Consider the following 12,500-nt stretch of genomic DNA (forward strand, 5'->3'; position numbering starts at 1 on the left):
CTGAACTCTATACACAGTAATATACTGCTTCTAAACCACGGCACATTTTTAATACTGAAACAATCCAACGGCTCACCACCAACCAAACATGTTATAAAATCACACCTTTTAGCCTAATTAAGATAAGATAATCCTTTATTAATCCCACAGTGGGGAAATTTACAATGTTACAGCAGCACAGAGGAAAAGACAGAGAAACAGGTCAGGAAAAAAGCACAAGCTTGACCAGCTTAATGTCCATTGTGTGCGGACAGTTTAAAAAGTACTTAAACTTAAAGAGTTCTATAAAAAAAGAGAAAACAAGAGAAAAAGCTTACAAAGAGCAGGAGCTGCTGTAACTGGCTGCCACTCGAGCGGCGCTGGAAGTGTTATATGAAAAGTGTTATATTCATAAGTGTTATTATGAAAATATGGTCCCTTAATTCATCTATAATCCCTCAGTATGTCACTGAGTGATATCACTTTTCAAACAGGTGAACTAAATAGTGGGTCTGATTGTGTTGAAGCGTCGGATGTTTCGTTTAAAGATGGAGTTTAGGATTAATTGGGATCGTGGCACTGTTAGCTAGCTTTTCACCAAACTCACACCGAGCACAGTGGAGTTGGTGTCACCACTTCCCCGGTGAAAGTAAATCAAAATGAAAGATGGTTTTGCTCTACTGCCTCGAGTTCAACCTCTTTGCTTCCTTTTGACTTCCACCCTTACTAGAGCCTTCATCAGGGCCTGGAGTTTTTTTTTAAGTTCTCCATCACTCTGCACCTCTCTCGTTCATCACTACAGCTGCATCACGTCTACTGTTTCAGAGCATTAAGGCAATTGGCTCTCTGCTGCCCCTACTGACATGGAAGAAAATAAATTTTTTAAAACACTGTCACTTGACAATGTGCCAATTAATGACCAATTAAGGAAACTGGATAATTTTTCCATGGCACAGCTTACAATATCTCATGGCACACTGGTTGAAAAACACTATTCTAGAGGGCTGTGGACCCATAGTGGAGCATAAGGCACTGTGTAGTGATCTACAGACCTGATTGTGAACAGGCGGGTCGTGATTGTGAACAGGCGGGTCGTGATTGTGAACAGAAGGGTCGTGATTGTGAACAGACGGGTTGTGATTGTGAACAGACGGGTTGTGATTGTGAACAGACGGGTCGTGATTGTGAACAGGCGGGTCGTGATTGTGAACAGACGGGTCGTGATTGTGAACAGACGGGTTGTGATTGTGAACAGACGGGTCGTGATTGTGAACAGACGGGTCGTGATTGTGAACAGACGGGTCGTGATTGTGAACAGGCGGGTCGTGATTGTGAACAGACGGGTCGTGATTGTGAACAGACGGGTCGTGATTGTGAACAGGCGGGTCGTGATTGTGAACAGGCGGGTCGTGATGTTGAACAGGCGGGTCGTGATTGTGAACAGACGGGTCGTGATTGTGAACAGGCGGGTCGTGATTGTGAACAGGCGGGTCGTGATTGTGAACAGGCGGGTCGTGATTGTGAACAGACGGGTCGTGATTGTGAACAGACGGGTCGTGATTGTGAACAGACGGGTCGTGATTGTGAACAGGCGGGTCGTGATTGTGAACAGACGGGTCGTGATTGTGAACAGACGGGTCGTGATTGTGAACAGGCGGGTCGTGATTGTGAACAGGCGGGTCGTGATGTTGAACAGGCGGGTCGTGATGTTGAACAGGCGGGTCGTGATGTTGAACAGGCGGGTCGTGATTGTGAACAGACGGGTCGTGATTGTGAACAGGCGGGTCGTGATTGTGAACAGGCGGGTCGTGATTGTGAACAGGCGGGTCGTGATTGTGAACAGGCGGGTCGTGATGTTGAACAGACGGGTCGTGATGTTGAACAGGCGGGTCGTGATTGTGAACAGGCGGGTCGTGATTGTGAACAGGCGGGTCGTGATGTTGAACAGGCGGGTCGTGATTGTGAACAGACGGGTCGTGATTGTGAACAGACGGGTCGTGATTGTGAACAGACGGGTCGTGATTGTGAACAGACGGGTCGTGATTGTGAACAGACGGGTCGTGATGTTGAACAGACGGGTCGTGATGTTGAACAGACGGGTCGTGATGTTGAACAGGCGGGTCGTGATTGTGAACAGACGGGTCGTGATCGTGAACAGATGGGTCGTGATCGTGAACAGACGGGTCGTGATCGTGAACAGACGGGTCGTGATTGTGAACAGAAGGGTCGTGATTGTGAACAGGCGGGTCGTGATGTTCAACAGGCGGGTCGTGATGTTCAACAGGCGGGTCGTGATGTTCAACAGGCGGGTCGTGATGTTCAACAGGCGGGTCGTGATGTTCAACAGGCGGGTCGTGATGTTCAACAGGCGGGTCGTGATGTTGAACAGGCGGGTCGTGATGTTGAACAGGCGGGTCGTGATCGTGAACAGACGGGTCGTGATCGTGAACAGACGGGTCGTGATCGTGAACAGAAGGGTCGTGATCGTGAACAGAAGGGTCGTGATCGTGAACAGAAGGGTCGTGATTGTGAACAGAAGGGTCGTGATCGTGAACAGACGGATCGTGATCGTGAACAGACGGATCGTGATTGTGAACAGAAGGATCGTGATTGTGAACAGAAGGGTCGTGATCGTGAACAGAAGGGTCGTGATCGTGAACAGACGGGTCGTGATCGTGAACAGACGGGTCGTGATCGTGAACAGAAGGGTCGTGATTGTGAACAGAAGGGTCGTGATTGTGAACAGGCGGGTCGTGATTGTGAACAGGCGGGTCGTGATTGTGAACAGGCGGGTCGTGATTGTGAACAGGCGGGTCGTGATTGTGAACAGGCGGGTCGTGATTGTGAACAGGCGGGTCGTGATTGTGAACAGACGGGTCGTGATTGTGAACAGGCGGGTCGTGATCGTGAACAGGCGGGTCGTGAGGTGTAAATCACGGTTAGCTCTGGTTCTCAGCTGCACAGGAAGGTTGATCCAGTTACAGTCTCTGATTCTGAATCTGAATTAAAGCGGGATCAGAGCGTCCACATGTGCAGCAGCTGTAGAGGATGTGCTGATTGGCTCAGTGTGTTACTCAGACAGCATGTGGTGGGAGAAAGTGTGATGAATAGTGAGAATGAGAGAAATGGAGGAAGGAAGTGTAGTAGACGTGTAGATACAGAGATAAAAACATATACAGATGGAAAAGAAGACAGTGCAGCGTGTCCTGTAGAGAGTCCTGAGCTGGGAGTCACTGACAGCTCTGTAATTACTACACTGAGGATCTGTTGGTTCTGCAGTGTGTATAGTGTGTGTGTGTAGTGTGTGTGTGTAGTGTGTGTGTGTGTGTTACCCTGCAGCTAAAACTGAAAGCTGTAATGTTGAGCTGATTGCTGTAATTACAGTATTTACAGTCTAACCCTGGTGTCTCTAACTCATCTAACTCACCGACTGCAGACCAGACTGCTCTTTTTATTCTTTACTTTTTCTTTAAATCAAGAGTTAAATAACATTATCACAGTAAAATAGTGAATAACTAGCTGAAAAAAGAAGCCCAGACCCCTGAGTTAGTGCTCACTGTGTGTTTTAGCCCTGCAGGCTTCACACAGAGCTAACAGTGCTAGCTAACATTTCTGAGAAACATTAGGCTTTACATTAAGGGCGTGTCAGTGTGTCTTTGCTATCACCTTGCACAGCTCAAAACACACAAAAGGCATGTGCTAATAATTCTCTGAATTAATCATTGGTGTGTTAATCATATTTTGGGCATAACCTGAAATAATAAACCAATCAGAGTGTCTTAATCTTGCTCATCATTCTCTTTAAGAGTAGATCAGGTGAGCTCTGTCTTTGGTGGATTGCTATTTTAACAGTGCAGCTACCTGGATGTGTTGAACAAACTCTTCTCAGCAGAGGAAACTGAGCTGCTGGTTGACGCTGTGAAGGAGCTCCAGCAGCTCATTTACGGGAACAGCAATGTTATTTTATTTACTATTCTGTTTATTGTTGATGTAAAAGTTGGGTTTGTGCCGAGATAGCGATGAACGTCTGACTGTTGGCGTCTGTCTAGGTTGTATTCAGTCAGTGGAGCTCCTGTGTTTTCTGTTACCAAGATAAACAAGATAAAACTCCAGAAATGTACCTGAACACACCTCATTTCCAGAACACCACGCCCATCAGTGTAGATATATTCAGAAGATCTGCTGCTGTTTAAACCAGACATTAAATCTAAATTAAATGTGTATGTGTGTATGTGTGTGTATGTGTGTGTATGTGTGTGTGTATGAGCAGGCCTCGAACCAGAGATCCAGAAGCTGATCTCTAAACATAAGCAGGAGCTGAAGAAGCTGCGGGTCCTTCACGAGGCGGAGCTGCTGCAGGCAGATGAACGGGCAGCTCAGAGATATGTCCTTCAGACCGAGGAGCTCCGGCAGCAACTCCACCAGGAGAGAGAGCAGCAGTGCCAGAGAGAGAGAGAGCTCGCCAAACAGCGGTACACACACACACACACACACATACACACACTATATGTTTAGTTTCCGCCCGTTCTCGTTTTTCCGACCATTCTGAGGCTCCTCATCTCCTTATAAGCACGCATTTTACGGCCCGTGTCCCAATTCACTAGCCGAGGCAGCGGTAGTGTAGTAGAGCGCGACCCTGACGACACGGGTTGGATCCCGCAAGAGTGGGGTGTTTATTTATTTAGTTATTTAGTTTTACCTGCTTTGAGATGAACTGTTCTGTAATTGGGTTCAACAACCCTCTGGGCTGGAGAGCTACTAGTCTGTAGCTCCATCCCATTACACTTCATTACACTACATTTTACAAAACACTGTCCCGCAGCCAAACTTAATTGCCGACCCCTGTTGTACACTATACACACACTACACTAACACACAAAGAACAGCAGTGCCAGAGAGAGAGAGAGAAGCAGGGGTACACATTATACACACACACACACTACACATACACTATACACTAATACACTATACATACACACTACACATTATTACACACACTACACATACTACACTAACACACACAGGCTAGTTTTGCTGTTATTGTGAGGACCTTCCATTCACACAGTAATAAGTGTATCTATCTGCTGCTCCCGCTGTATCTGTATATATCTGTATATATCTAACTGTAGTTTATTCAGTGCATTTCACTGTTCCAGATCTCTCATCTCTCACCGTGTGGGCGTGAAGTTTTAAAATTCAAATGAAGCATTTAAATGTAAAGGTTTGTAGTTCTATAAATCCATATTCCACTGTTTTCAGTTTATTTTCTGTGGTTGAGAGGCGCCTGTTCTCTGTGTGGCGCTCACACAACAACTTTCCCGCCAATGCAACGTTTCCCAGCATGCACCGCGGCATGCGCCAGCTCTATATATTGAGATTAATAGGATCGGTGAGGATAAAGTGCCAGTGGACGCATATCATAACCATAACCTGAGTCACTAAACACTAATCACATCACTATTTATAGATATTCTTATTAATGTACCACTTTATATAAACGTCCTCACAAAGATACCAAAACACACACACACACACACACACTCAGACACTCACACACACACACACACACACTTGGACACACACTCACACACACACACACACACACACACACTCAGACACACACTCACACACACACACACACTTGGACACACACTCACACACACACACACACACACACACTCACACACACACACACACTCAGACACACACTCACACACACACACACACACTCAGACACTCACACACACACACACACACACACACTCAGACACTCACACACACACTCACACACTTGGACACAGGTTGCCAAGTTGAAGTAAACCCCTACATGCAGCTGTTCAACATTTCCACATTCATAAATACACACTCACACACACACAGGGAGAGACAGAGCAATGAGTTACACCCTCACAACACACACACACACACACACACACACACACACACACACACACACACACACACACACACACACACACACACACAGCAACTGTGCGACAGGCATGCAGACGTCCACCCAAACTCACAGCTGTTTCTGTAACAGAGATAATAAAGAAATAAAGAGAGTTTAGAGCCAATATCACTGAATATCACTGAATATCACTAAATATCACTAAATATCACTGAATATCACTAAATATCACTGAATATCACTGAATATCACTGAATATCACTGAATATCACTGAATATCACTAAATATCACTAAATATCACTAAATATCACTGAATATCACTGAATATCACTGAATATCACTAAATATCACTAAATATCACTAAATATCACTAAATATCACTAAATATCACTGAATATCACTGAATATCACTGAATATCACTGAATATCACTGAATATCACTAAATATCACTGAATATCACTGAATATCACTGAATATCACTGAATATCACTGAATATCACTGAATATCACTAAATATCACTGAATATCACTAAATATCACTGAATATCACTGAATATCACTGAATATCACTGAATATCACTGAATATCACTGAATATCACTAAATATCACTGAATATCACTGAATATCACTGAATATCACTGAATATCACTGAATATCACTAAATATCACTGAATATCACTGAATATCACTGAATATCACTAAATATCACTGAATATCACTAAATATCACTGAATATCACTGAATATCACTAAATATCACTAAATATCACTAAATATCACTGAATATCACTGAATATCACTGAATATCACTAAATATCACTGAATATCACTGAATATCACTAAATATCACTAAATATCACTGAATATCACTGAATATCACTGAATATCACTGAATATCACTAAATATCACTAAATATCACTGAATATCACTGAATATCACTGAATATCACTAAATATCACTAAATATCACTAAATATCACTGAATATCACTGAATATCACTGAATATCACTAAATATCACTGAATATCACTGAATATCACTAAATATCACTGAATATCACTAAATATCACTGAATATCACTGAATATCACTGAATATCACTGAATATCACTAAATATCACTAAATATCACTGAATATCACTGAATATCACTAAATATCACTGAATATCACTAAATATCACTGAATATCACTGAATATCACTGAATATCACTAAATATCACTAAATATCACTGAATATCACTGAATATCACTGAATATCACTAAATATCACTGAATATCACTGAATATCACTGAATATCACTAAATATCACTGAATATCACTAAATATCACTGAATATCACTGAATATCACTGAATATCACTGAATATCACTAAATATCACTGAATATCACTGAATATCACTGAATATCACTGAATATCTCTAAATATCACTGAATATCACTGAATATCACTAAATATCACTGAATATCACTAAATATCACTGAATATCTCTAAATATCACTGAATATCACTGAATATCACTGAATATCACTAAATATCACTGAATATCACTGAATATCACTGAATATCACTAAATATCACTGAATATCACTAAATATCACTGAATATCACTGAATATCTCTAAATATCACTAAATATCACTGAATATCTCTAAATATCACTGAATATCACTGAATATCACTGAATATCACTGAATATCACTGAATATCACTAAATATCACTGAATATCTCTAAATATCACTGAATATCACTGAATATCTCTAAATATCACTGAATATCACTAAATATCACTGAATATCACTAAATATCACTGAATATCACTAAATATCACTGAATATCACTAAATATCACTGAATATCTCTAAATATCACTGAATATCACTGAATATCACTAAATATCACTAAATATCACTAAATATCACTGAATATCTCTAAATATCACTGAATATCACTGAATATCACTAAATATCACTGAATATCACTAAATATCACTGAATATCTCTAAATATCACTGAATATCACTAAATATCACTGAATATCACTAAATATCACTGAATATCACTAAATATCACTGAATATCACTAAATATCACTGAATATCACTAAATATCACTGAATATCACTGAATATCACTGAATATCACTGAATATCACTGAATATCACTAAATATCACTGAATATCTCTAAATATCACTGAATATCACTGAATATCACTAAATATCACTGAATATCACTAAATATCACTGAATATCTCTGAATATCTCTAAATATCACTGAATATCTCTAAATATCACTGAATATCACTGAATATCACTAAATATCACTAAATATCACTAAATATCACTGAATATCACTAAATATCACTAAATATCACTGAATATCACTGAATATCACTAAATATCACTAAATATCACTGAATATCACTGAATATCACTAAATATCACTGAATATCACTAAATATCACTAAATATCACTAAATATCACTGAATATCACTGATTTCCAGCCTGTAAATCAGTCTGCTGTGATAAAGCACACACTGTGGGGGTTAAACTGGGTTAAATTGGGGTAAATGAGTATGTAAATGAGCGCTGATCTCATTGGCTATCTCAGGAGAGGGGGTGAGACGGGTGTGGCTTCTTCTGGGTGGAGAGGAAATTAACAATATCTGCAGTCTGAACAGAGAACAGTGGAGCACACCGTACATACTGAACACTTTACACTTTACACGCTAAAAGACAAATAACAGTTATTTATTTATGAGTGTGAGACTGAATGACCTCACTATTACACTGAAATAGTGTGTTACACTGTATTCTCTTCTGTTATTCTATATACACTATATATAGAGAGAGAGTGAGATCACTGCAGTTTCTGAATCAGTTTCTCTGATTTTGCTATTTATAGGTTTATGTTTGAGTAAAATGAACATTGTTGTTTTATTCTATAAACTACAGACAACATTTCTCCCAAATTACAAATAAAAATATTCTCATTTAGAGCATTTATTTACAGAAAATGAGAAATGACTGAAATAACAAAAAAGATGCAGAGCTTTCAGACCTCAAATAATGCAAAGAAAACAAGTTCATATTCATAAAGTTTTAAGAGTTCAGAAATAATCAATATTTGGTGGAATAACCCTGGTTGGTTTTTAATCACAGTTTTAATTTCATGCATCTTGGCATCATGTTCTCCTCCACCAGTCTTACACACTGCTTTTGGATAACTTTATGCTGCTTTACTCCTGGTGTAAAAATTCAAGCAGTTCAGTTTGGTGGTTTGATGGTTTGTGATCATCCATCTTCTTTTAATTTGCTAAAATCAAAGAAACTCATCATTTTTAAGTGTCTCTTATTTTTTACAGCACTGTATTTAGACAACATCACTCTATCACCCCTCACACTTACTGTTTACACACACACACTTTATTATAACTCACACAATCAGCTGACTCCAGTGATTCTGCAGACAAGCACAGCTGCTACTCACACACACACACACACACACAAACTATACACACACACACACACACACACACACACAAGTAAACCACAGCTTGAAGTAAACACCCACATGCAGCTGTTTAACATTTCCACATACATGAATACACACACAAGAGAGACACAAAGTGATGAGCAATGAGTTACACCCTTACAAAACACACACACACACACACACACACACACACACACACACACACACACCTGCACCAAACAGTATCTGTATGTTAACTATATATATATATATAAATACACGACCAGTCAAACATTGGGACCTTCTCATTCAATGTTTCACTATTTTTTTTATTTTTCCTACATAGTAAACAGTGAAGTGATCTATCAGATGATGAAGGAACACATAATGAATCATGTAGTAACTTAAAAACAGTGTTAAACAAACTAAAATACTCTGTGAAGTATTTAGGTTTCCTGGAGTGGTCCTGATGAGTGCCAGTTTCATCATTATAATGTTTTTGATGATCTTTGCTGTGACTGCACTTGAGGATACTTTCAAAGATTTTCTGACCTTCATTTTTATTCTTTATTTAGTTGAGTAGTTGTTTCTTCTCATAACCTGGATTAGAACATTACTGAAATATTCACTATTCACTGTATACCTGTAACTCTACCTCTTCACTACTTTACTTTAACTGATGCTCTCAAACACTTTATTAAGAGACAAGAAATTCAAGTAATTAACTCTTGATGAGTTCAGCACAGCTGTTAACTGAAAGCCTGAATTCCAGGAGACTCTACCTCATAAAACTGACTGAGAAAATCCAGCAGAGATGTATAAAAGAATGTAAAATATAAAACCTATTCTGGTGCTGGAATCCCCCTGTGTAAATATATATCAGTCTGTGTTCTTGATTCCATTGTGAGTCAGGAGGAACTGGTCAGTTTCCAAAAATACTGTTTCCTGAGTGGAAACTGAGAGCAGTTCAGTTTCTGTTGCACAGAGACACATATTAGTAGAAATGATCATTAAACATCATGTTTTCCATGATCTACACTCCTTCTGTTTATTATAAATGTTTATTATTATTAATGTTTAATACAGATACTGAACTCTCTCACACTCAGACTCAACACTGAGAATTACCCAGAGCCGCACAGTACTTCATCTAAAGTGCTGCTTAAAGATTTAGTATCTAAAGAGCTCAGGAAAAGAGATGTTGATGATCATCAGGCTGGAAAAGGTTATAAAACTATTTCTAAAGAGTTTAAACTCCACCAATCAATCAACAGTCAGACAGATTACAGTGAAAACATGGAGGAAATACCAATTCCAGAACCATTATTACTCTCCTGGAGAGTCAGGAGTGCTCAACCAACAAACATCACTGCAAGAGAAAGGAGTGTAACATTCAGCGAGGTCACACTGAACCCCAGAGTAACTTCTAAGCAACTGAAGGCCCATTTCTCTCTCAGTGGCTGATATGGTTAAAGTTCATGATTTCACCAGTTCAATTCAATTCAGTTCAATTTGGCTTCATTAGCATGACTGTTTTAAAAGCAATGATGCCACAGCACACACATGTCAAAAACTGAACATATAATAAGACTACAAATATTAACAGAACCATCAATAAAAAGAAACAATGTAAATAATAACAATAATAACAATAGTAATAAAAACAGAAATCATAGGGACAAAAGTAATAATAATAATAATAATCAGAATAATTAGATTAGTTAGAACATTGCTTCTCATCTGCAGTTTACTAAAGATCAGGTGGACAAACCAGGAGACTACTGGAATAAGAAATGTTTTGTAGATGGATGAGATCAAAATATAACTTTGGTTTGGTTTAAATGAAAAAGTTTTATGTTTAAAGAAAGCAAAGCACTGGATTCCTGCATAAGAACTTTATTACATCTGTAAAACATGGTGGGGGTAGCATCATACTTTGGGCCAGTTTTGCTGAATCTGAGCCACGATGGCTTGCCTTTATTGACGGAACAATAAATTCTGATTATTAAATGATATCAGAGAATTCTAAAGGAAAATATCAGGATTTGTGTTCATGAACTGAATCTCAAGAGAAGGTGGGTCATGCAGCAGGACAATGACCCTAATAATACAAGCCGTTCTACCAAAGAGTAGTTTAAGAATTATCAAGTTCAAGTTGAAGTCCTGATCTTAATGCAGTAGAAATGTTGTGGGCGGAGCTGAAGTGATCAGTTAATGTGAGGAAACCTGTTCTGTACGGAGGAATGAGATAAAGTTCCTCCAGGAACCGGAAACGTTTAGATCAGCTATTGCTGTAAAGGAGAGAAATCACACCAGATATTAAAAACAGGGTTTTACATACTTTTACCTTCATAAATATGTAATACTGGATCCTTTTCCTCAATAAATAAACGAGCAAATGTAATATTTTAGTCTGATGATGTTTTAGGTCATATTTATGCAGAAATATGACCTAGAAATATAGAAATATAGAAAAAAAACTTCAGAATCTTCCAGGCAAGGCTGTATTTATGACCAAAACCACACAGACAGTAGTCTCGGCTCTAAACCCACAGGAATCTGATTATCTCTGTGTGTTTTTGTCTTTTATAGATCAGAATCTGATCTGGATCAGATCTCAACTCAACCTTTATTTATAGAGCACATTTAAAACAATCGAGGTTGACCAAAGTGCTGTACAAGATAGAAAGCTACATTGAAGATAAAAGTGACTCAGATAATTCCAAACAATCAAATCAATAAATACAATAACACAGTACAAAGTTCATATGAAATACATTTAAAAATACAACAAATCAAGGTTATCAGCCAAGAGTCTACTTAAATATGATTAAACGCCAGAGAGAAAAAGTGTGTTTTTAAAGAGGATTTAAAAACCTCAAGAGGACCTGCTGATCGAATGCGCCAGGGCAGGTTATTCCAGAGCCTAGGGGCCGCCGCCACAAAGGCTCGGTCACCTTAGGTTTTGAGTTCTGTTTTAGGGGGGACCAGTAAGAGCTGATTGGAGGATCTCAGTGATCTGGCGGGGGAGTAAACATGAAGTAACTCAGTTAGATATTGAGGGGCTAAGCCATTAAGAGCTTTAAAAACAAGCAATACAATTTTAAAATCTATTCTAAAAGCAATTGGAAGCCAAT

The 12,500-nt window shown here is 39.1% G+C and overlaps 1 protein-coding gene across 2 annotated transcripts in view; it reads left to right on the forward strand.

Annotated features, from left to right (window-relative positions):
* Nucleotides 1-12,500, forward strand: part of cep131 (centrosomal protein 131) — a 41,746-nt gene that overhangs the window by 21,848 nt on the left and 7,398 nt on the right. For both annotated transcript variants that reach the window (XM_049464307.1, XM_049464308.1), the window contains one exon: nucleotides 4,250-4,451. In XM_049464307.1, coding sequence (XP_049320264.1) covers nucleotides 4,250-4,451 — 202 coding nt within the window. The remainder of the gene's footprint in view (nucleotides 1-4,249; nucleotides 4,452-12,500) is intronic.

Source organism: Astyanax mexicanus, chromosome 15, assembly GCF_023375975.1.
Source record: "Astyanax mexicanus isolate ESR-SI-001 chromosome 15, AstMex3_surface, whole genome shotgun sequence".
Taxonomy (NCBI): domain Eukaryota; kingdom Metazoa; phylum Chordata; class Actinopteri; order Characiformes; family Acestrorhamphidae; genus Astyanax; species Astyanax mexicanus.